The sequence below is a fragment of the Paralichthys olivaceus genome, chromosome 23 (genome assembly GCF_024713975.1).
Source record: "Paralichthys olivaceus isolate ysfri-2021 chromosome 23, ASM2471397v2, whole genome shotgun sequence".
NCBI classification, from domain to species: Eukaryota; Metazoa; Chordata; class Actinopteri; order Pleuronectiformes; family Paralichthyidae; genus Paralichthys; species Paralichthys olivaceus.
In genome coordinates, this window is record NC_091115.1 from 16,538,419 (window position 1) to 16,565,596 (window position 27,178).

The following is a 27,178-nucleotide window of genomic DNA, read 5'->3' on the forward strand; positions in this document are numbered from 1 at the left end:
CCCACACACAACGTCACGCATGCAGTTGCAGGCATACTTCATCACACACTAAAGGGATTCATGCTGTCCCTCCACAGCTAATTGAACATTTCTGGTCTGAAGTGAATGTGTGTGTGAGCGTGTGTAGGTGGGAATGTGGGTGTGTGTGTGTGAGTGGGTGTGGGTGACGTTTCCCCTTGTTTACTCGAGGAAGGTCAAGCCACACGGTGAAGAGGGTAATATGAAGGGAAGAACATGCTTTGCCTTTCTCGCTCTCTCTCCTTTTTGTGTAGGGGTGGCCAGATGCTCATTAATCAGAAGGCCCGTCCTCACAGGCTCACATCAACCACATCACATGATAACATGTTCTTACTTTACCACTGATTGCCAAAGGGGGACAAAGATCTATTAAGGGTTTACTCGATAGGTCTTGAAGGTCACTAGATAATGGAAGACATATATATCCACTTTCCAACATGGGACTATAACTACACGTAACTATCTTGCAGAGGTAACACTCACGCTACGTCCACACTAAAATGTTTTCAATTAAAAAATATTTGAGCTCCATATCAGACATGATCTCCTTCCAGAGTCCTTGGGCAAGACACTGAACCCCAAACTGTCCCTGCGTGTGAGTGCTGTGTTATAGAGAAAGTGCACAAGATGCACTGTATGAATGTGTGTGTGGAAATTGGTAAATGCCAAATGTGTACTGGATATATATATATATACATACGTCAATATATACCAATATTTTTTTCATATTAAGGCTGTGTATTTTTTCATCAGAGTTGCATCTATCAATCATCGCTCCATCATGCACCCACTCCCCTTCTCCCCCTCTTCTCTGCTCTCCCAGCCGCTGAGATTTCACCCCTTCCTGTAAAACTCAGGAGTATCTTGGCTGCACATTTGAGAAAAATGAGGTCATGCTGCTCTACAAATAGGACCTGTCGGCAGCGGGTTAAAACTGGAGGCTGCCACCCTAGTAATGAATACTAGGCATGTCTTAAAACACTCAAACTCATAACAAGACTGCAGTTCATCCCCTGTTTGGTAAGCATGTGTGTTCACAGCTTCTTGGTCAGCAGAGAGCGTTTCACTCTTTAGTGTTTCTTGGTGACGGAGAGAGGAGAGCTTCTGGCTTTGCAGCCGCATGCCTCTCTAAAGCTCATGTGAAGGAGTCTATGTTGCAGCGTTGCAGAGCAAATTATTCCATTTGGGGATTACACCCCAGGTTCTTTGCACAGCTGGGCTTGGCTGAGCCAATACATTAATTTATCCATTACGATTTGTGACCAAATACTCGCATTTGCATCAGCCTCGGCTTTACTGATTTTAATTATATTGGACCAAGCATGCAGGCACAAAAGGAAGATGGTGAACATGATGTATTTATCTAATTCCACAAATGTTTGTTTGTCTTTTTCTCATTCTGTCTGTACAATGCATAACCTTAATCTATTCAACTTCACACTTGGCATGTGTATTTTCATAGGTTATGGGAAGTGCAGTGCAGAGTTTGGTTTGATTTGGACACGTGACACGTTCAATATCTATACCAATTGAATAATCAACCGACCAGCGCTCTTTAGTCAATGTGTGTGAATGGGAGGAGGGGTTAGGTGACCGGGGGCTGCGTGCATTATCAGTAGGTCCACAAACCCAGTTGAATCTTCTTCTACCTTCTTGGATAAACTATAGCAGCTGTTATCTTCAAAATGAAAGCACAGTGTTTGTTTTGTTGCTGCAGTGCTTTATATTGAGCTGTATTTCAGAGCTCTTATGTTGAAAAACTTGGGTCTGAAGTGTCACTTGCTCAACAGACTTGTGAAATAGCCAACATGTTGTGTATAAAAAAATCACTGTAGTTAAGTTAAACATTTAAATTTATATATAAACCACACACATGACCAATAATAAGGAAAATTCAGATTCATTTTATTAAAAAACATTGACTATAAAATCTTCATTGCAGATTAACCAGGTAGGATGAACTATGAAGTTCACTCTGCACCATAGGCTGTTAATAAAAAGCTCTGCACACAAACATCCAGCTCACAAACCGGAGCCGGAGCATTAACACAGGCCAAGCAAACATCCCGTCCCAAATAGAAAGGTTTAGAACGGGCACTGCCTTAGTAACTATTGTACCCATTATGAGCATATGAGCATGTAAAACTTTGCTGCACCTCCTTTTAACAAAACTTTTGGTTAGTGATTTGGATGTTTGTTTCTGCTCCTTCTGTCCACACACATTTAAAGGTGTTTAAAGTTGAAGTGTTTTTCTAGTTACTTGGTTATTCTATGCTAAGTCATATAAGACTTCAGTCTATCACAAGAAAACCATTTGAGCTAACCACAAATTCAAAATTGCTTTTATTTTCTTAAAAATTATTACTCAGCCTCAACAACAAAATCCAAAAAGTCAATGTCAACCCCAAAATGAGGACCTTTGTCTGAGATATCTGTGATTGATTCGGCTTGGATGATATTTACACTGACAGGTCTGACAGCGCCACACCAACTCTGAAACCACTGAGTGACTTTTCACGCTGATGTGCGACAGACATCCAGCCCAGCGTGTTGCTCTCTGTCTGCCGTGGCTGTGATGAATCCACTTGTCATCGCTGATAAACCTGCTACTGTGGCATTTTACTTCACATTCTGTGTGTCTCTCGTCATCATCTGTCTCCTCTCTGTATGTCTGACATTCTTTTGGCCCCATGTTTCATTTCTAAATATTGATCATAGTCATAGAAATTCTTTCCTGACTAGATGATTGACATTTTGGTGCCATGATCTTTGTCAGATTGTTTACAGAATGCTTGTGCTTTACTTTCGAGAATAAAACTTGGAAAATAAAAGCCACAAAAGTAAGCAACTTTTTTGCTAAGCCACTGACCCATAATAGCAGAATGGAGTTTATTTAAAAACTGTTTGACTATTTAAACATTTTATGTGGTATGGAAAGCTGCAGCATTGAATTTGTAGTCAACTTGCCAATGTTTTTGACTTCATTTTTACTGCCAGTTTGTGATATTTTGGTGCCCAGTGCTGAACACGTATTGCCCAGAGGGGAAGAGAGGAAGAAACAGAAGGGAGGTTCATTCGAACGAGGCAGTACAAGGCGAGAGGTTGGTAATACGCTGGAAAAGACTTAAGAGAGTAGATGTCACAGAACTACGACTTTTTAAACTGGCGGAACGCAGACACATCAGAGAATTCACAGGACAACAGTCATAGGGGAAAGGAGGGACGTTCCAAGAGGCCATACACACAGATTGAGTCCAAACAAGGCAGTCAAAATACAAATGAGGGGCCTGACAAAGTCACATATAGGTAATTAAACAAAGCATCATACACTAAGAGGCAACACTTGGAAGAATGCAAGCATGACCGTGGAGGTATAGTGAAGAGGAGTCAATACCAGAAACTGCAATGACAGGGGAAGTTAGAATAGTTTGTAAAGAAAACAGGAAGTACTGCATGTTATAAAACATGAGTATTTGAGTTTACTCTGATCTTTAAATCTTCATGGTTACAGTATCAGTTGTCTTCAGGCATTCTAAACTGTAATCTAAAAGCTGCCGCTTCACTTGATTAAATCTCTGCAGCTGTCTGAAGGCTCATACAGTGTGTTAATAAATCTGCTGCCGTTGGTTGTAGATGTGCCGCAGCGCCAATATGCACGACCATACACTGCTCTCCCTCATTGAATGATGTGCAAATGGAATGAGTGTGCATCACAGCCTCGTTTTTTTCTTTCCAATAAGTCCTTGCAGTCAGAACGACTCTTTCTGATACAAACACAGGAGCATCTACTGAAATCACATCCGTGAAGCCAGAGCTTTGTGTACAAGGTTAGAATCATGAAGCATCGCAGGACACGGAGTCCTGTGCTCAGCTGCCAGCTACCGATTCTCTCACCAAAGCGGTCCCCTTTAAATACGACCTCATCCTCACTGATCCCTGCTCAGCTACTCTGCCAGCCACGCCTGCTGCCGGCAACTTGCCTCCACCACCGCAGCCTCCACCTTTTAGCACCGAGTCCAAACACGGTTGTGGTGAAACGATATTCATCTTAAATAAACGTACCTTGCCTGCTACGCCCACCGGTTCTGCACATGTTCCCTGTTTTATCTTGGCACGCTGCTCGGCTAAACCAGGGAACATCCAAAGAATAGAGCCTTCCCTTACTTATAACTGTATCCCCATTGTGCAACAAATGGGTAAATCATGACAAAGTGCTCCTGACTTAAATAAACTTATAATTAAGCTATGTGTAAATAGTTTGGAATATAGAAATCAGCCAAACATTCTCCTCTGGCGGTAGCAGACGTTACCTATTGTGTTTCCCATGCACTGATTTACGATATCAACATAGACTGCCAACTTATTTTTTATTTTATCATTTATGGTTGTGTTGTGTTGCTCCACACCTCCATCTCTACTCTGCAATGCCACCCGCACACACACACACACACACACACACACACACACACACACACACACACACACACACACACACACACACACAGTGGGCAGACAGGCCGGCTGCAGTGGACACAGGGAACCAGGTGAAGTGACAGTCAGTGCACGGAAAAGTAAAAGGCCAATAATGTACTTCATCAAACATGAATGATTTTTGTTCACAGTCTCCCGTTATGTTTTACACCCCCCCCAAACCCTCACTACCAGGAGGGCCGACAGACAATAAATCACAAAAGCAGCAGAGGTCAGGGGGAAAAACAGATACCGACTGATGTCTGTCTTCATTCACTCTAAACTTCCCTCAGGAATATTAATATTTATTGTATTGACTTCCACCGACACGCATGTATTGAGTGACTTTGCTGTTGTTTGCATTTCAGTCGGTTGATAATTAAAGTAAATTGTATCGCTGAGTCCAACAAGAGGAGAAAGTGGCGTTATAAATGAGAGTGTTTGGGTGCTTCGACCTCCTCATGATCATGATGGAAAGAGGTGAAAGAGGTTTAGAAACTGGTGGTGGTAGCTCAATTCCAGCCACATGATTGGTTTGGAGCCATTCTCATTGGCTGTTCTTCTTGTCTGTAAAAACATGGATGGAGTTTTATCGACTGGTTGTATAGACCATGTTCTATATTTCTATTGAGGAAAAGTTATGTAGAGATAATTATCCTTATTGTTTTATCGCCCAGCCCTAGTTTGACGGAAACTATTTGAATGGCTGGGGAGATTCTGGGGAAATGTGTTGAGTTACTAAAAGGCACCCATAGCCAGCTGATTAGAAAAAAGAGAGATAATTGATAATGCTAAAATAGTATTTTATTGTATTTAGAGTTTATTCCTTTTCAAAACAGCCAGTTCTTTAATAAAAAACAACTAATTTGGCTTATTTTTTCATAAAAATAATCTTTGTCATGTGACAGGTTGTTTCATAATTTCTGTTATTTTTAAGATAAGATTATGGACAATAGTTCACTAAAGTGCAGATTTCTTTTTCCCCCTGGCATAAAAAAAGAGAACAATAACAACCAACAAAACAAAACCCATCGATTCAGCATTTCACATCAGTGCATCCCTAATGAAACAAATTCACCATGAAAAAAACTACAGTTACTATGTGATCACACTGTGCAGATCTCCATCCACTGGCAAAGATTGTATTTATTAATCACCATAGCCTCCCATCTATATATTCCCCCTCAGTCAGCCCTTCTGCAGTATTCTGCAGCACCTACATGAACCAGAGGAGCAGGGTTACCTGGAGACACCCACCAATCACTCAGCTTTTATGGTTTGCATCTTTGTTGCATATATTACAGGTTTTCCACACATTCCAAATATCAGTATATTTAGGAATATACTGTCTGTGTATGTACTGATGCAAACAGTAGGGTTCATTGTGTTTCATTGTTTTGACATCTCTAATTAAAAAAGTACTGCTTTTCAAATTATGACATAAACAGCTTACTGCTGGTTTTTGAGCTTTAAGTCAATCAATCAATCACATTGTATTTGTATAGCTCATATTTACAAATTTGAATTTTTCCCATCCTCTGCCCTTAACCCTCAACAAAAGTAAAAGGAAAGGAAAAGCCACCAATAATGTAGAAACCTCAGAGAGAGCCACATCAGAAGTGTAATAGATGCTATGTGAAATGAAAACATCAACAACATTACAATATTTACAACATTGATTAAAATAAACAGTTTCTAACATAATGGAAAAGTATTTATACATAAGAAAATGTTTGATATAAATGAAGGGAGCCGATATGACAAATGAAATGGAGGAGTTATTGCCAGTAACGGTAGAATAAACTAAATAAAATAAAGCAGACAGGACCATGGATGAGGCAGGTTCAGAAGATAAGTGAATTAACTTCACAAAGGTTTAGTCTTGATTGGCAGGTAAGTGCAAATCTGGCAGGCTGTTGGAAGGCAGACAAGAACAATGAAAATCCAAATATGAGAATAATAAATAAGAGAAACTCTGATACAAAAGGAAGAAAAACAGGAACACAAGATAACAATAGGGAATAAAACCGAATATGGAAACCACCAGGAGCATATTCAAAACCAGGGGAATGAGCAGATGAACCAACAAAGAAGACAAGGGAGGTAGGCGATAATCCAGGCAGGAAACACACAGAGAAACACAAGGGAAGCAGCTTCAAAGTAAAATAGAGACTAAGAAATTCAAACAATAGAAATACAAGTTTAAAAGAAATATAAAGGGATAGTTCACCGAAAAATTTGAATTCACTCATCATCTACTCCCCACTATGCAGATGGAGGGGTGGGTGAAGTGTTTGAGTCCAACTTCTGGAGTCTCAGGGGTAAACTTTGTTAGAGCATATGTGTTGTAATTTTTACCATAACAAAATATAATTCAAAGTATACATAATACATGAGATAACATGTGAAACCAAGTATGAATTATCTCCCAACTTAAACGCTTTGATTTTTCCCGATCAGTTTAGTTGTATAATGGGAAAATAATATAATAATAATAATAATATTCCAATCTGATGTGATAACTCACCTCAAAATAAGCATACTGTTAATCCACCTTGGTTGTGTAATTGATACTTGGTACATAACGGTTTTGTGATGTGCTTCATTTTTGTTTCCGTAAAAAGATGCCGTACATATGGTCAAAGTTAGCTGACAATCATCAGAAAAGATTTTTATGAACAAAAACATTGTTATCTTGTATTTTAAACGCACAATTTTAATGAGACGTGTGCAGGATCCAATTTAGAGCGGGAAGAAAACAAACATTCCTACACACTGTCCATCACTTCTGCTGTTGCAACCCTCTAATTGGCAGATTTTCCCCACATTGTCACATTCACCCACTCAAACAAAAATGTTCTAAAAAGTGTGATGCATGCATCTATGTATGTATAGACACACTCACTCACATATGATCATCGGGAGCGACTTTGACGCGCGGACTGGAAATGCAGGAGATCAAACCGCCTACATTTTGATTTGTGGATGACCTCCTCTATCTCCTGAGCCATAGATTGACGAAGGCATAAGTACCATCCATTAACTGTACCACTCACATCTGAGGGTTGCTGGGGCTGGAGCCAGCTGACATTGGGTGAGAGGCAGTGGTCCATCACACGCAGAGACAAACAAAAGCCTTTTTCAGACATGACCTGCGGGTGAAGTCTGGGGAATTGGCTCCAGAGTTTAACCACAGTTTGCCTTTCACACATGCACAACGCTGCAGGAGGGTCTCTGCACACTTTCACAACGGCAACAAATCCACAGCATTATTCAGGCTAGAGAAGGAGCACATGGGTTCCGCAGACAGAGAGAGGAAGTGATGTATTAATCCCGATCACGTGACAACGCACAGACACCGTCGTCGGCTCTTATCTCCATAGGCATCATCAACCCCCCCACCTGCTAGTGGGGGAATCCAGCGGGGGATCCCCTGCTGTGTTCACACATCGGATTCTCCTGACTTTATACTAGGAGGCCAGGTGGTGCGACAATAACCTGGAGCCTCTCACTCGGACATTTGTGTTCACACATGCACCTCCTATATCTATAAATATAGAGGATCTGCAGAGTTCCCTGCATGTCTGAAAGCAGCTGAACATTCACTCTCACATTCAGACCTGCGGGCATGCCGGAGGTTAACCTGCATGTCTTTGGACTGTGGGAGGAAGCTGGAATATCAAAACCCGGGAAAGCACGGCAAGCATGTGAAAACCACACAGAGAGGCCGTGGTCGTCCGTGAGTTTCAAACCAAGAACTTTCTTTCCGAAGTAACCGCCGTGTCGCCTACTTCCAAAACATCATTAAAAGTGAGCACAGGTGATGGACAGCACGTGGGATGTTTGTTTTTTTCCCCATTCGCATGATGGTGAAACGATCCCTTTCTTCAACAGCTAATCCAAATAATAGGAATTCCCATTTTCTCTCAGCAGTGTTGGAAACGTTTGTGTAGATTTCGATTGACAGTAGAATGAAACCCTGGCTTCTGTCTCCCCCTTCCGCTGTCACACATGCTTAATTCACATCTCTGTGGAAATCTCAGTCATACTCCAGCAGAGGAATTAATATTTCAGCTCCACGTAGCCTCCAAACTCCAAAGCCTTTCACCGCTACAAAGAGGGAATCTCTTCCGCTTCATCTGCACTTTGTCATGAAATATTGAACTGCTTGTCAAAAGCACAAACCCACTGTTTCGGCGGGACGTCATCCTTCGTGTGATGTAGTAATCGGTGTAATAAAGCTTCCCCTAACTCCAGAGTACACATAAAACTTGAAACACGGGACAACTTGAATATTATATAGAGTTTATATGGAAATACTACTCTGAAATTGTTATGTGCAATTAACTTTTCAACCTTATGAATAAATGTATCTCTCCAGCTCCAGTTATTTGTAACTTCATCTGAGAGTTTTTCTAATAGGAGAGTGTTGTTCTTGTGGTGATGAAACTGCTGGAGTGTCGTGTTGTTGGTTCCTGCAGCAGCGTGTTCGGGCTGTAAAGCCTCTGTGGGACCGGTGACAGTAGCAGTGACAGATGAGATGCTTTTCACTTCATATATCATTCACAAGCTTTCACTTCTGAGGAGATGCAATCCAAAAGGACATCGTCAGTGTGTGTATAGGGATTGGGTGGAGTGTTTTGAGAAGAGTCCTCAAAGTTTGAACAGTGTTGGATTATACGGACTGAAATTTAGGGGCAGGATGTACAGGTACTAAGATGTGACTGTGCAGAAGTCTCTGTGGACCTGCAGTGCATTGTTTATTCCTCCTGCTGTAGATATGAATTTGTTTAGTACTCTGCAGTGATGAATTAGCCATTTAGAGTCAGTAAAGACTAAATATAAAATGCTCTTATGCACTATATAGCATGTGCTATATCTTTGGCTTGTACAATTGATGAATACCAATTAAAGGTATTTGGTCATAGGCCAAGTTTCTGTTTGTTGTATCCAGCTTCTTTTTGTCTCGGTGTGTTATCCAACATACAGACAGACATGGTAGCCAGAGGATGAATCTCAGCAACTTTGGAACTTTTGCTAATTGTTATGACAAAAGTCTATCACCAGTGTATCCAATACTTCGATCTAGATAGACAGATAGATAGATACTTTATTGATCCCGAAGGAAATTCAAGCATCCAGTGGCAGTAACATACATTAAACATACATTAGACTTGACTTATGCATTAGAGTTAACTGAGTAACCATATGCAGAAATTGTCCTGAGATTAACGTAAATTTAAATGTGTACAGAGGAATTAAGGAAATTAAATTAAATTACACAATTGAAGCAAAATTAAACTTTACAGAGAAATTAAACATTTGCATAGGATTTCAATATGTACAGAGGAATTAAAAATGTGCAGGAATATTAAATATTTGCAAAAAATTTACATAGAAAATAAATATAGAACTGTGTTAAGTTAAAATGTGCTAATCGTCTTTACAAAAACTATACAAAAAATAGAAGGTAACTATAGAAATAAAAATGGTCTATACAACTATAAGCTATATTAAAAATATAAAGTGACCTTGGAAGATTGGGAGAAATGGGGATGAAGGACTGTGTGCAATTAAATTAAATTAGGCTGTAAACAGATGAATGAAATGAATGAATGAGTGAAAGTCACAGTCACAGGATGTATCAGAGGTAGTCAGACACGGCAATGACAGAGAGTCCAGGAAGTTGTGCAGAGAGATTAGTCCATTGTCTATTGTCTATCTATGACAAAAAAACAGCAAAACTAATCCCCAGATCTTTTTCAGTTGATTGCTGATTAGCAAATACTAGCATGCTAATGTGCTAGATTAATAATGATGATAGTGAACATCATAAAACTGCTTACTTCAATATCAGCATATTAGCATTGAAACTGTGAGCAAATTAGTATAATGAATTTAGCATTTAGGTCAAAGCTCAGCCTCACGGAGCTGCAGACTCACATTTAATGCTGTCAACTGAATCTCTCAACTCGTCTCTTTGATCCCTTTCATCACCCACCCCACCGTTACGTATCTTATTGTCTCAAGATATTGTCAGTGAAAAACATTTTAATTGGAGAAAGCAAAAATCTTCTATATTTGCTTGTTTGCTATTATTCAGCTCACAATAATCCTTTCATTTTTTCATCCATCCATCCATTCATCATCTATATCGCATATCCACTTGTGTGATGCAAATGGTTACTGACACAGTTTGTAAATCAAACCCTAACAACATTTCCTTCCTCTGCACTCAAGCACACATTACTTTGAGAGACATTATACTGATCTTAAATTTGATTTCAGTGTCAATACCTGACAGTGGAATTCAAATTTGATCGATTTGTCAGCCCTGCGGGGCCCCAGACTGTGGCGAGGCACAGGTATATTTTTGTAATCTGCATGAGAATGTAACTTATAATAACAGCGTCAGTGCTCAGATGGTGATTATTGTCAGAGAACAGCGAGAGTAGCAGGGGTCACAGCCTCATTCGGCCCTGACAGTCATGCACATCCATTACTCTGTACACTGAACAGCCTCTAATGGTCTGGTGTCAGACCTCACTTGACTTTGCAAAAAGCAGTTCCTTTTAACAGTCCGGTCGTGGCGGAAATCACAGACATTAGCAGGACACATCCAAAAAGGCAGCAATTGGAGTCATATTCTGCAGGGAAGGACTGGGAGCAGCTAATTCTCCCTGCGTCTCTGTCATTAATCAGAGCTGTTGTACTTCAAGCCCTCTGTGCCGTCTGTGCTGTTCCCTCTTGTTCTCACACTTCAGTCTGCTGTAGTTCTTCTAAGCAGGCACTGTGTTGAGTGGATAAACTTGAGACCCACAAGCCAGGGTCTCTTATACACACCTCAAATGACTTCATTTCCACATGAAGTGACTTAGCTACATGTGCCAGTTCTACACAGAGGAGGTTCTTTTTTGTGCTAATTTATTGTCTGGTGTAATTTTATGATAGAGTCAAAGGTTACTCAGCCATACCTCCGCCAATTGATGTAAATGTGAAGAGAAAAAAAAAGGAAAATCACAATGTTAAAGAAAGTCAATTGGTGGATGTGTCAAAGTTGCTGCCAAAAAATGTACCTCTCTCCAAAGACTGTAAATGAAGATGGATACCGTGTCTCCACTTCCTCCCACTATTCAGAGGTGAAGCTAAAATATCCTGGACTTGAACACTGCCATTTTGCACATTTGGAACCAGAGTCTGCACGGTAGCGATAGGCGGATGAAGCCGTGGTGGCAAGGTCCCATCGATATAAGCGCTCAACCAATCACAAGTGAGTCTCAGCTGTCAATCATCCAACAACTAATTCAAACCAAACTTACTGGGAAAATGTTCATCAGTGTGATAAGAATTTCCTAAAATGACATATATATATAATCTATGTTATTCTACTGTCACATTACAATTTATTTTACTTAAAGGATAACTTACACTATCATTTAGTTGGGTAGCCTTTATTGCAGCAGAGATGTGTTACTTTTTCTGGGGAAAATTCAGTAAATTTGTCTTTTTGACCCAACAAAATGTAAAATCCCATGTCCTCAGTCACTCAGCCTCCTGCCCAGTGTTGATCAGTGTTACCATTCACCATTCACTCATATCTGTTGTTCTGTCACTGGCCTCCTCTGCCCCCACTGCACCATGTCGACCTTGGATGCTCAGGGGCTGAAATAAATGTTAAAGGCAGTTATTTATTTCACTGCTGATATCCAATTACATCTATTTACTTACATATCCCCTCATTAGCTCAGTGTGGACCTTACATGAGTGTGCATCCTCTTTTTACAACTGTGAGTTTTTCTGCTTTGTGTGTGTGTGTGTGTGTGTGTGTGTGTGTGTGTGTGTGTGTGTGTGTGTGTGTCCATAATGAAATGCACATGTGGAGACCAGTGTAATTACGCACAGCACTCATAAACACACAGTCACACTAAACTGTACTCTCTGTTTTCCTCCCCTTCCTCCTTCCTTTATTCTTCCCTTCTCTCCTCTCATTTATTTCTTTCCTCCACATTGGTCAGCTCTGTTTGACTTTTCACAGAGCTCTGACAACACGAGTTTACGTTTCTTTTTCTGCAACTTGATGCCAAAACAGCTTTTAACACTTTACTTATTTATCGGGGCATTTCGCCCACGCACACACACAAACACACACACACACACAGATACACACACACACTTACACAGGGTCTTTGAAGGAGGACGTACAGGATTACTTGACCTTGTGCTTTTCTCTCCTACTGAGGAAAAGTTTGCCCAATGATCCAACCTTTTTCTCACTTCCTGCACTTTTAGAACATCAAAAAAAAACACAGAGAAAACAATCTATAAAATCACTACAATAGTTCTACAGTGTTTTTTTTTATCAGTGCTATTTCAGATACCGCTGCTTAGCTCTCTGTAAACCTCGATGTGTGTAAATCTGTTGAGTTCACCCAGTGGAAATAATTGAGATGCTTTTACATGTGCTGCAACAGGAGGCCAGTCAATGCTATGGCACTAAAAGTTGTTTTGGCAGCACACTGTTACTGAATGTTGGATTGGCTAGACCTGGCTAAATATCCAGTTCTGTCATAGACTATTAAAAGGTAAAGCTTAGAGATGATGTGGCCAAAGTGAATTTGTTACTTATACACATTTGAATACCTTTAATGGTGTGTCTGAGTTATATTATGCCAAAATGATGTTTCACAGTGATGTGCGAGGTCTGACAGCCTCTGTGTGGACGCTCTAAATGAGATGTTTTATGTTTTGTGTTAGGAGTTGTCCTCCTGTCTCTGGCTTGGTGAATCGCTGAACCTTGAGATTCTGCTCTCTCATGTGGATAAAAGGCCTCTGCCTCTCCTTTGCTTCTGTTGCAAGCATTTCGTTTTGACTGTCAGACCGAGAATCTTCTCTGGTGACAGATTCATGTCGTAATAAACTTGTTTATTTATCAAGTTCATTCTAGCGTCCACCACTGTGTACACTGATTACAAATCCAGCCATGCTTCATCTGACGTCTGTGCAGAAGATTTTTCTTTATCAACTCCAACAACTTAAATCATTAGAGGTATCACATCATCTCTTAGGCTTTATATCTCCTTACTGAACAATATTAACATCCTTGGCCACCATGATAAATACTAGAAGAAGTGATGTAAATTCAGTATTTTTCCTGTTAGATATACTTCGGTCAAGTTTTTCATCAGCATCCTGTGGCCAGGAGTGGAACTGCTGCCTGAAGACTGAGCACATACTCTGACTGTAGAGGCAGCACCAGCTTCTGGCTGGTTAAAACACATTGCGTTGGAACCGCTGCCAAATCAAACAGATTTTGCTGTGCTGCTGTTTCACATGATGTTGGTATTGGACTTTCCCTGTGCCAAAGCGCTGTTAGCTACAAACCTCTTACCACCTTTTTTTTTTTTAAAAAGACGAGTCAGATGAGCTAATCCAGGATACTGTGAGACAGCCTGAAACAGTGTAGCTGCGGAGAGAAAGAAAGTTCACGGTGAATCTTCTCTGAATAAATAAATGCTACACACAAAACCTCCTCCAACCTCCTTGTCCTTGTGAGTGGTGATTTATACGTAATGTTACTGTGCAGTGCAGTGTTTCTCCCGCCCTCCGCTGATGCGGCTGCTGATGGATGTGGGGATATTGGGGGGGGATTCATCCTCCGGTCTGGCCGCAGGAGATGTTCTGGGAAATACCTGCATTATAGAGCATTACAGCTTTTTTATAGTGAGTAGTGAATTTTGCATAAGTCCTTGTCAGACTCTGAACCTGTTTATTCACCAAATGTATAATGAGTTTGTTATTCTCTAAAGCCAAAAAGCAGAATCAGTCAAACTAAGATTAATGACTTAACGCAACAAGTGTTGCCCAAGGTGGATTACATAATACCTTAATCTTAATTAAGATCTTCATAATTTATTTCAGATGATTATTCATTTATTTATTTATTACAAAACTGTGCCTTCATTTATGCAACCTTTGCCATCATTTCTATTGGGTATTATTCCGGTGTAGCACCAAATGAATGAAACAGGAGCAGGTGAACAGAAGGTCGGTGGTTCAATCCCTCCAGTCAAAAATGTTGCGGTGCCCTTGAGCAAGACACTGAACCCAAATCTCCCCTGACGGCTGCCGTCAGTGTGTGAATCTGATTTGTAAATATTCAGTTAACTATCAAATAAATGAATAAGTGACATACTTCAAAGTGTGAGAACATTAGATTATTGCCAACCATGTTAAAAACCTGAATAATACTTCTACCCATTATTAATGTTGAATTATTGTACTAATTCACTGTCAAATACACAGAGACATGTCGGAAAAAATTGGGTCTTCTTATTCTTCTTTTTATTGGCGGGTTGCAACCAACGTCAAGGTGCATTATCGCCATCTACTGGATCTTCTTCCTTCTTACCGACTTTGGCTATACTTCTTCTTTGTTGGGTTTATTGGCAGGTGGCAACCAAAATCAAGGTACTTGACCACCATCTCAAAAATAATAATAATAATAATAATAAAGTGCTTTACAACAAACAGTATGTCTGTGAAAGGCTCATATCAGCTGATTTTTATTGGCCAACTGATAAATCGGTCAGGCTTGAGGCAACAAAGTCACAATATGTTGTTTGGACAAATCTATCATGAGCATTAGCTTGTTCTTGTTTATAGTCTCCACTGGCACAGAGGGGAAACTCCACATTTACAGTAATTCAACAGATTCTGTTTACAGTGTCTAATGAGTCCTTTTGTCGGTCTGCCATCTGTCCTCAGTAACTGATAAATGGTGCAACACTCTGTAGTTGACCAGACATTAGTTTATTGGTAGTAATTAATCAGTTAATCAAGGAGGCAGTGCTGTGAAAAAACTGTATTTTGATTGAATTCATCCTCCGATAAACTAGCAAGGCCACCGCAGTGCGATGGGTGAATAGAACGAGAAAGAAAGAATAACAAATTCATTTGACTGAAACCAGACTGATCACAGATCAGTGAGTTCAGCACAGTTGTGCATGCAGTGCTGCACTGACCTCGTTCACCTTTCAGCTCATTGAATTTTAAATATTATGGTTGATCAGATACTGCTGTAGATAGAAGAACTGCAGAATGGATTTCAATATGTCTAGTTTGTGTGTGTGTGTTACAGTACATTTATTTTAGATCTTTTTTTATCTTTGGTATCTGAGCTCAGAAAGTTAACACTCAGACATGTGCATCCTCTTCTCCACCAGCCGACGTTGTTGTATGTCGCAATCCTGCGGCAACGACGTAATTAGCTGCGCAGAGAAAATGTGCCAAATACTGTCTGAAAACTTTTTTCTTTCGCTTATGAGCTAAATACATAGAGCTATATAGAAGACCCTACATTAAGGTGGGGGTTAGTGAAAGAGGGTGATTCTATGTCTGTGCAGAATCAGATGAAGCCCATGATGAACAATCTCATGAGGATTTTTGCTCCTAGGGCTGGGTAGTAAAACAATATCAATAATCAATGCAATATAAATTCTATGTATAGCAACACTACCAGTGATTTTATATATTTCGATATACATTTGCTGTGAGAAAGATCGATATCAGCTGCTATGACATTTTGTTATCGTCATATAATTCACGAGCATATCATCCAGCCCTATTTGCCTCTCACTTTTACTGAGAGAAAATTGTGCAGAAACTCTGGTGGTCTATAACTCGCAGCAGAAAATAAAAATGTCTCCGATATTTTTATGTCAAAGCATTGAGAAGTCCGCCCTCTTGCTCCCTCTTATCTCTCTGTGTTTCCTCCTCTATCTCCCCCTCCTCCCCTCCCACCCTCTCCACAGTTTCTCCGCCTGCTCCTCATACTAATCGCAGCCACCGGGCTAAGCTCTTGTGGTGCGGTGGGTTGTGGGTGCTGTCGGCGCTGCGTGCGTGCCGCGTGTCTGGGCAGGCTTTGAACCTGGAGGCCTCCCGGGACACAGCAAGAAGCATTAGGCACTTTTCCACTCTTGTCTTCTTTTAATTATGGGCCTGTAATGAAGGCTGCACCCACGGCTGCAACACATCACACACTCGCAGGAGGATGAGGAGGAGGGATATCACCCCCCCCCATCGCCTCCTCATATCACCCCTTCTTTTAGGCCTGTGTACTCCTAGTTCTTTCCCTCTATCTTTCTTCCTTTTTTTCTTTCATGTATTTTATTTTTTAGTCTGTATCAGCTGGCTGAGAAAGCTGCTGTTCTTGCCTCTCCAGCTTTGAGGGCGTGGAAAGAAGTAATATTCTTTAATAAATAGTTTTCTGGACCTGTTTTCAGCCCCTGTCTCACAATGTCATACCATCTCAGCATATTTCCCTCCAAAAGTCACAAAACACTTCAAATCTATCTCGCCGATTTTGTGCACGATTTAAAATATGTGCATTAAAAAAAACACGACTAACCTGTGACTTGTACCATCATGCCTGTACAGAAACATAAAAAGAACTTTGCAACTCATAGCATAGCCAGAGAAACCAGACTGGAAGTACTGAGCAGATGGACACTGTTGTTTTTGCTGAGACTCCTTGAAAAACTTCAAGTTGAACCACGTTAGTTCACAGTTTCTGACAAATGCCCATTACCAGCTGAAAGTTTGGCCCTGCAGTGAAGGTGAGGAATATGCCAGCGTTAATGGAGGGAGTGTGGGAGTAACCTGGGAGAGATTAAGGATTAATATGGAGGTGTCCCAGCCTTTCTCACTCTCTGTGTTTGAGTATTGTTATGAATCACTGGGCATTGTCTTTGGAAGTTGGACAGTTTCAGCCTCAGGTGGTGGTTTCCTCCTCTCAGTGTGAGTACAACTCATGGGGGGGTTGGCTCTTAACTACACACCAGCTCTATGTAAGTGAGCCTTTAGTGGGCGTCCTGCTGCTGGGAGACTTCAGAAGGTCACTCTTCAGCAGGAAGCAGTGGCTCTATATGCTAAGTAATCATCACAATGGGCATTGGATCAGCTCGCCTTTCTCATTAATCTAAACCTGGATGGCCTCGTGTTTATTTTACCTAATAGGATTCATTAATCATATTCTGTCCTAGAGATTCTTCCTTTAAACTGAGGAGCTGGATTGAACGTTGTCCTCTGATGGGTTCATTTGCCTTTTCAATCCCAGCTGCTGAGGATGCACAAACCAATGCATCTGTCCCAGTCTGTTCTGTCAGCAAGTCCATCCCGCATAAATAATCAATGCCAGTTCAAAAGTTTGGATGGAGGTTTGGCTGTAGTGACCATGAACAGGAGCAGCTAAAGAAGAAAGACACTTTCCATTTGAATCGAATTAATTTTTCACTTTCTACGCGTATTGATATATTCTAGTGTATTCTGTATATTCTGTATATTCTGTTTTATGATTATCACAAACTCTAGGAATTCATCTATTTTATCTTGTTTGTGAGATAAACAGTAGAAAGATGAGGGCCACACTTCACATTAATCCACCTGGAATGTATGCTTGGATTAAAAAACTAACTTCTAGTTTTAGCTTAGTTTAGTTCAGCAGGGAGAATTAACTAACCTGTTTTCAAAGACTTCCACCTAACACTGTGCACTTCCACATGAAAGATCATTCTTCTTTTGGAAAAAGGAACATTTAGAATGAGAGAAACATCAGAATTCTGTTTTTCCATATGGATGTTCTTTTGTATTTATTTATAGGTATGCACTTGCTGTTCCCGTTTTATTTTTAGATTTGGCTTATCTTCCATTTTTGCCTCTTCCTTTTTTTCTGAACCATTATCCTGGGTTTTTAGAAGAATGGTATAAGGACAGCAAAATGTTGTTTTTCATTTCCTTCTGAGGATGTCTTTTATTCTCCCATTTTGGAAAATAATTGTCTTTGTGAGAAAGATTTCTTTAAACGTACTCAGTAAAATTTTGCAGTGAGTATTTCAGCAGAGTACAACAGCAGTTTAACGCCGCACTCTCACAAAGTAAAGTTTCAATCACCCTGATGACATCACCAGGCGAACCTGCTGAGTGCCTCCTCTGTGATGTGGGACTGACTGCAGGGAATATGCTGCTCCCTCTGGCTGCATCTTCCCTGCAGCAAGATATCACGTACTTATGTTCAACCCTACTTTTATTCACCGTGAGTCTCTGACACTCTTCACCATTAGTGTATTCCCTTGTGTTTCCATTTGCCTTTGGCACCTTGTGCTGTTACAACCCTCATTTATTCTAAAGCATTGCACCTCAAGCTGCTTTTGAAGTCGGTCTGATTATGATGATTATATTCAAACAATAATTGAGTTTAATGAATGAATGCCTGAATTACTGCTTCCAGAGACTACCCAAGACTACCCAAGGACCCTGAGGGGATTCTGTATGCTCCCATGACGAAAAAGTGATTTACACATTTCATGTTAAGCCTGTATATTAATTTAAACATCATTAAATAAGTTTTAAACATCAATTAATTCTCTTCCCCTACGATGCAGACATAATCCAGGGACAGATGACGGCCTGTGATGACAGTTTACATGCTGTTGGAAGTGTGCATTGAAATGTTTTGGAGCCCCTTCACTGAAAGTGTGTGGCTGATAAATGAGTAGTGGTCATGATAGTCTGTGACCACAAGAGGGGGAAGACGCTCTACTGCTTTTCAGGGTCTGTGCTGTTGAGACCTTGTGTTGAGGGTTAACTGCCAAGTACAGTTAATGAAGCCTCGGCAGTCGGCCAGGACGTGTCACACACTGTAGAGGGACAACAGGATCTACTCACAACCTGTACATTTCACACTGGCACTTTTGGGCGATGTGGTTTTCATATTTTATTCACATCAGGGCTTGGCACACAGAGCGTGGAATGTCAGACACAATAGCCCATCACAGAGCCTTCAGTATAAGTCTTAATGATGGATGTGATGGCCTTGTTTGGCTCCAGCTCTAAAATCACTAAACATTTCTCAAAGATCCATTTGTTTCTCCTCACTTAGCATTATCATTCAGCTTGGAGTGTGTGGGCACTTTTGTGAATGTGTGCAATAAAGGAATGTATTGATTTCTTGTGTCCTCATGTGACATATTCTCATTGTGTAAATGCAGACAGCTCACACTCTTGTCTGAACGTGGAAAGGGAAGTTGGCCCACTGGTCTCTTTGTCCTCGCTGATGTCAGGGAGAATGTTTGACATTCACTTTCTGTAACTCGGCCTGAGAATGAGAAACCCTGAACATCACCAACAGAAAGCAGCTCGATACTAAACATATGTGACAGAGGATCCTCTTTGGGACAGTCAAACCACTGCTGGCCTTCCTCAGCTGCAGCACAGCATACTGCGTCTCTACTCTTTATTTTTGATGGATAATTTGTTGTGATTTAACTGTTGCCTTTAATAATTGAGCAGGTAGTTAAGTCCCAGTCATGCAGGACAGTCACATCTGCCAGACCAACCGAGCTCTAAGGCTGCAGTTGGTGAAGGGTTGAAGGGGGGGCAGTGTTGAGTTCAGTGAGTCACACTGTAAGATGCACCTGAGCTTTCCACTGGAACAAATCTTTGCTTTGGTAACCTTCTAACAGCTTATATATATATATATGTTTGTAAAAATATAAGAACCAAACCAATGAAATTGCATTTTTATATTCCACCTGTCCATGAAACGTTAACCATGAATCAATACATTAGAAATCCACAGACCACAGGTCAAAGAAAAGCTAGATCATTTTGATAATTCGTTTTCTTTTATATCACCATATTGGACTGACACACACAGCTGATTGAATCACTTACTGGTTGGCAATATGTCTTCAAAGTAAAAGTACAATGTTCAGTTTGTTCCTGCCATGTGAACGGAATTACAGTCTTTTATTTTGAAAAGGCTGACGCTTGTGCTGTGAAATAGCCGAAATGCAATGCATAAAAAAATAACAGCGATAAAGTAAGTCTTTCAAACGTATATGTCATTTGAACAGTAATGAACCAAAACAACCTTCATTGCAGATAAACCAGGTAGGATGAACACAAAGTATTCTAACTTCACTCTGCACCGTTGGCGAGGAATAGTTCTTCAGACGGCTCTGGAGCATTAATTCAGCTGTAGCTCCTCTACAGCTGTCTGAGTGAACAAATGAAGCACTCCTCAGTCCTGTAGTCATGAATGCTTCTTGGTATTTTGTCCCTGCAACAAAGAAACACTAGGGATTATCTTTCTGCCACGTCTTAGTTAACGTTCCCAACATGGTTTGTGTAACTCAGACAGCTGAAGCCTCATAATAAAGTCAGCTTCAGCGATTATACTGTTACACAGAACACATGCAGGTTAATTGGAGACTCTAAATTCCCTCAAGGTGTGACAGGTTGTTTGTCTCTGTAGTCAGCCCTGTTAGAGGTTGGCAACTTGTCCAGGGTGTCCCCTGTCCAAAGTCAACAGGGATTGACTAAATGGATTTGTGTAGCTAATGAATGCATCATTATATGAATGAATGTTTTATGTGACTAATCTTTAAAAGGTCACACCTATTCTTAGAGTTGATTTAGATCCTTAACTGAAGCTGCTTGATACTCGACTGTGTGGGATCTCACAGTTCACAGTCTCCGGTGTATGGGGGGGGGGGGGTATATACATACTGGCTGCTCTAATGTTTGCTCTGTTCAATGTTTCTAAACAAATCAACCAACAGATTCTCTTTTTGTCTTTTTTTCATGTCCATCCACTGAACCACTCCATCGTCCTCACAAGGTAAGACATTTAGCTTCAGTGTATTTAGTTTGCAGATTTTTTTTTTTGCAGGAGCTGTTTGTCTTGTGTGTGTTCTGACTGTCGTGGTTTTCTGCCTCAGACCCGGTGCATGCTGGGGCAGAAACTGTGCTATAGTCTGTGGCAGAGCTGCTGTTTTTAATTTGGTTTTTAAATTCAAGTCCCATTTGTGTGTATGAGTGTGTTGTGCTGTTTGTGTGTGTGTGTGTGCGTGTGTTTGCATCTTGTGGCCTTGCCTATAACCAAAGAGATATTCTCTGCAGTTTATTTACTGCATTAGTCATGAACCAGAGCTGTCCCCACCCCCTCTGTGACATAATCCATTTGTGTCTGTTGGTCCGTCTTCTGGATGTCACGCTGCATCTCTGCTGTCACATCTCAAGGTTCCCCATCACTTATTTAAACATGCGAGAACTTTTCTGGATATACTGCGTGTGTGTGTGTGTGTGGGGGGGCCTCGTGTGTGCAGCTGCAAGCCAGTCAGATAATTTCTCTTGTGTGTCCTTGCTTGATGCTATTGGTTTGTATCAGATTTGATGGAGTCAGGGGCTGATGGGAGGATGGCTTGCTGGACGAATGAGGAGATGGATGAACGGGTGGATTCGCCCTGACAATTTGTCTTTTTTCCTCCCGCTCTCTCCATCACTGGAGCATATACCACTATTTTCATTATTTATCCCTCCATATCCGTTTCGCCTTAAAGCCTCTTTTCACCGTTCGGTATGCAAACATTGTGCTTGTGTGTGTGTGTGTGTGTGTGTTAGCACTGCTCTGCTCATGTGTGCTATAGTATGTGTGGAGATGGGTTACCATGACAACAGCAGCCTGAAGTAGGAGCGCTCGTGGCAGGCACAGCACAGTGCCCTTGCTCTCTTTCTGTCTCTTTCTCTCTGTGGATGGAGATGCACAGATAACATGTCCTCTTCTCCCCCTCTATCCATACGCACTCACACTATCTCCGTGCATCTTGTTTCTATTAAAAAATCCATGTGCAGGTCGGCATATAAACTATCCTTCAGTGTGTCTCTTCATCAGTTGTTCTCATTTGCAGTATAATTATTACGTTACAGTGTAGAACGAATGGATAACTGATGTTTTCCTTCTTTATAGACACCTTTAATCTTCTTTCAACCACATCGGTAATGTTTGGTACAAACACAGAATATATTCTCACAGAGCAAGGGCACATTGAGCTGATCTACAGGTGTATGGTTGCATCTGTTTTCCCTTTTCACACTATAATTATAGTGTCCAAAAATATCACAATAAATTGTTACGTGACAATATCTGTCAAACTGAATTACGACCATTAAAGTGAAAAACAGACTTAAATTGCCTCCTGCCTGTTTTTCCTTTTGAATTTAGTTTTAGCGACGCCTCCATGCAACTCTGTTGCTTTGTACCGTCACTTCGTGTGGCGTCTGTGGCATTAAATGAAGTGTAAATGCATGTGTTTAAGAAACATATGCGATCGTACAAGTCTGCTCATCGATTGGCTCTGCAACTACTGCCCACAGTTCCATTTTATTGTTTGGTGACCTCTAGCAGTTGTTCTGATAATGAGTGGAATAATGGAGCAAGGTAAGACAGAGAATGGATGGGTCGACCCAAGACAGGACTTTCACTCAGGGCAAGAATGTCTGTCTCCCGTGTGGATCCTTCAGTATATTTTCTATTATTCCATGACCGTTCCACAATCTTGAATTGTTTATAGCCTCAACTGGATTGAAGTGTTAATTAACACGTGTGATGGACTTTGGATGTCAAGAGCATTTATATATATTATAATGATGGAACCTGCCACAGTTACGTTAACTGCAACATGGCTAAAAATGAATTATAGGTCTTTCTCTCCCATGCTGTTGTCGGCTGAAACAAAGTCTTCAGAGTTAAACAATGCCATACAAGTTTTTACTATTTAAAGTACAGTAACCTCTAACCAAATTTGCCCATCAGAGCACTGTAAGAATAAATCTATCTCAAGGGCATGGTTGCCTCTCAGCAAAATGGTTCAAATCCTGGTTTAACTGGAATCTGTCTTCGTGCAGTTAGTGCTCTAGACAGACACACTGAAGGATAGTTTCTATGTCGACCTGCACATGGATATTAAATAGAAACAAGATGTATGGAGACAGAGTGAGTGTTTAGGGGCGGGGGACATGTTATTTGACATGCAGATTGGGCCCTAGCAGGATTGGCCCCAGCTCCTGCCGTGACCCTCAAAGGATAAGTGTTACGGATGGATGGATGCATGGATGAGTGGACTAAGCTTGTTATTCCTATATAAAAGCTCACTGTGAAGACCATGACACAACAGGCTTTAACGGTCCCTAAAAGAAATCTGTTTTTGACCTTAACTTTGCTTCAGACCAATCTCCAACCCCCACATATTTCATGTGGAATAGCAAATATCTTGTGGACTGACCACTGTGAGGTGACAAAACACAAATAAAGCTTAGCTCCAAGATGTACAGTATAGATCGACCATTTTTCCAAGTTCCAATCTTTGATATACAGTTCACAGTTAACTGCAATAACATAGAGCACCTATTAGTCACACGTTTCCCTCTGTCTCCGTCTCTATGCAACAGGTCCAGTGTTCCACCTGCCCGCTGCGTGCAATCACCATGTCCCTCTAACTGTGTTCTCTAAAACTTACACTTGTAGAATTCTGACATTTGAATTAGGGGTGGCTATGGCTGAGGCGGTAGAATCGTTGTCCTCTAACCAGAAGGTCACAGGTTTGATCCCAGTATGAATTGGTGAATGGTAAAAAAAGGAACTACCGAGAGCTTTGAGTGGTCAAGTGTAGAAAAGTGCTCTATAAATACAGACCGTTGAATTTATTCAATGTGCGGATGAGCAGCTGCTACATCTCACTCCTGTTTAAAAACCGCAGCTGCAGCGGCTGCAGCTGTGTAGCTTTCCCGGGTGCATTTCTTTCAAAGTGTCATTAGTTGCTGGGTTTACGCATCCTTTAGCCTCCTCTTGAAACTTGCTACCAACTGACCCAGTTTAGCAACGCTCCGCTGCTGCTTTCAGTGTTGAGTGTGTGTGTGTGTGTGTGTGTGAGTGCACGTGAGTATGTGACAGAAAGAGAGGTGGAGAGCTACAGGCAGAGCAGACCAATAGCAATCGCCCACATCTTGATTAAACACAACCAGAGGCAGTAGAGACAGACATCTGCAGCAGGTGTAAACATCCCTGGTCTCCTCTGTGTCCCTGTGGTCATGGTAAGCTCCGGACGCGTCCTGACTTAATGTGCTCTTCGGTCCACTGTTTGTCATTCGTCCCCAGTACAGCAGCTGCTTTCCTCTGCAGCTCCTGCTGTTGAGACATGTGATGCTGCATCTATCTGCTGTCTGAAGGTTTAAGCGATTCTCGTGTTGACAGTTCCCGTCTCGGCTGTGTGTTGATGTGTAATATACAGCTTATCTGATTATAACAGCTTTATGTACACAGCTGCTCTTTACATATTTAGGGTTTTGATTTAGAAACTGCCCCTGAAGTGTTGAACATGTGTGTTAATGGGTGAATGCAGCTTGTACTGCTCCTTCCGACCAATTTCTTATTGAGTGCCACAGGAAGCACAATAAAAGAAACGTGTAAATCATAAAGGTAGCAAAGATGTTACTGCTGATTATTATAAACTGTTTAAAAAAGTTTGACCTAGGAACTGTTGCTAAAGCAGCTTCCTGGACTGGATTCCACAGCTTCCACCCCCACCACAAATGGATGTGATTGCTTTATTCATGACAGTATTGTATTACTTTATTATGTTTTCATTACATCCCAACACAACAATTAAAAAAACAATGTACATAAACAGTTAAATACTTTATCCCTTCAAATTGACACTGCTGTCGGAGACGTTTATTCGCTTCAGAAAACTGAAAATAGAAAGCTGTACTGGCTTGGCACTATCTTTCACCTCAAAATCGAGCAAAACACGATCAGATCCGGGATTATTGATTCTCATGTGGCCACTCAGGCGATGGAAACAAGTTGTGACACTGACATGTTTGAGTCCAACTGATGAAGTCCAATTTTCCCTCAGTTTAAACTCTGCCGACTCCTAGAGCTGTGACTCATGTGAATCTGCTTTTGTCTGTCTGCTGTTTGGGGCTGTGCAGCTGTGGTCTGCAAGAACCTGCAGATTCAGGTGATCGTTCTCCTTATATACATTTTACATCTTAACATCAGTTACGTCTGTTCTAGTGTTCACTAAGTTAGAAGTGCACATGTGTCGCTTCAGTAGTTCCATAGTTTCACAGTGTTGTCACTTTTCAGACTCCTGCCTCAGCAAAGCGCTGTGAGAGCCTTAACATCACCATCAAGTCTGATAGAGCTGTCACTGCAAGTACGTGTGGTTCTGCAAGAAATATATTGCTAACACATTTGTCCTATGTGTTCTGTATTGACACAGTGGGGACTTGCAAAAAATGTCAGTTATTTCCTCGTTAAATTGATAGAACATATAATCCTGTCACAATTATATCGCACAAAACATACTTGCGGTTTCGTTGGATATAAACTATTTCTAGGAGACAGGGTTGTTAAGCTTCTCAAGCTGCAACATGTGATTTATAGACTTTGTCCCGGATGATGCCTCTCAGGCTGCACAGAGATCACTGCTCTGCCTGTGATCGGTGGAGGCGGACCTCCAGCCATTACTCAGGTTTGTGTAAATATTTCAAAATCCTCTGCGTGGTTTTCCAGTGAAAACAGAATGAATGCATTTGAGTCAATATTCTGCTGGAAAAACAAAAGATTAAGCATTAAAGTTCTTCAATGTCAAGAAAAAGAGAGCTGTGCAAGTGACTTTACTGTATTTGATTTCTTTATTTCTACTGGGCCTACTGCTGCGTCAACATCATTATATAAAATGCATTGATTTAAAAAAATATGCAAGCAAACGTGAGTAAACCTCTGTCATGTGCCCACACCTTTGAAACTACACCTAGACCCAGACATTTGATGTTAGTGATGATGTTAAGACCCTGAAAACTCAATATAGTGCAAACCTCAGAGATACAGTCTGTATACACTTATCACCAAGAGGGGAAAACTTTGTGGGGTTGTTTTATTTTCTTCAATCCCTCTATGATCGCTCTTAGAAAGAATATGGCACAATGAGTTGCCACTGACAGCTTTATCAGTCCTAATACAGTTACCCAGAGGGCTTTGCTGTATTACTTGAGGACATGCAGTTGCAGCAGTAATACTTGTTCAGCACAGACGATGGTGGTGATGGTAGCAGGAGGGTCAGTGGTGTTGAAATGCAAAACAAAGCCGCAGAGGAGCAGCGAACGGTCAGTGGGAAAACAAACAGCAGCTGCACCAGAGATGGATCCGAAGTGACCCACTGCCAGTGTGCATTTCATCTCACTTAGATAATGATGTCATCCATCGAGCTGACACTCTCAGAGCTGCACTCAGAGGGCTGCAGCGACCCATCTATATTTCCGCATTTTTGACATAATCTGTGTGATTATCTCAGCTGCAGTCCGCATAGCACGGTGTTGCATCCCCATCGCATGCATCGACTGAATTATTGAGTCAAAACCAAACCAACCTTGAAGTCAGAGCATAGAAATGTGAACATTTGGATTGCTGTAGCGTGTACAGGACACAGCAAATACTGTAATTGATCATTTCTGTCCAGTTACACAGATTATTGGACTGCCATGCTGTTGCTAATGCAAGAAAAAAAATAATCTGCTTGTGTTATAATAGATAAATACAATATAATGTAAAGTAATTGCATTACTTCTCCTCTGGCCAAACCTCAATTCAACTGACGTGAAGTTTGCAGGACCCAAGGAGCAGATGTTTGACTCAGCAAGTGAGTGTAGAGAGAAAATTAAAACAACTAAAGGGACGCTTGAGGAAACACCAGGCAACGGGAACCTAGCATCCAAACTGACAAGGCTGAATGTGAGCACAGAGTCTATATACACGAGGAGGAAGCGATAATTAAACACATGAAGGGAA

At 41.0% G+C, this 27,178-nt stretch overlaps 1 protein-coding gene across 23 annotated transcripts in view; it reads left to right on the forward strand.

The window, feature by feature from the left end:
- Nucleotides 1–27,178, forward strand: part of LOC109637526 (pleckstrin homology domain-containing family A member 5-like) — a 180,372-nt gene that overhangs the window by 65,251 nt on the left and 87,943 nt on the right. The window contains exon 4 of one of the 23 annotated variants that reach the window (XM_020099956.2): nucleotides 13,243–13,330. The exons of 18 other annotated variants lie outside the window; for them this stretch is intronic. In XM_020099956.2, coding sequence (XP_019955515.2) covers nucleotides 13,243–13,279 — 37 coding nt within the window. In that variant the 3' untranslated portion in view covers nucleotides 13,280–13,330. Of the gene's footprint in view, nucleotides 1–2,489; nucleotides 2,850–13,242; nucleotides 13,331–24,361; nucleotides 24,418–27,178 lie in introns of those variants that run through there. 4 more of the 23 variants (XM_069519727.1, XM_069519719.1, XM_069519720.1 and 1 more) reach the window with 4 other exon arrangements.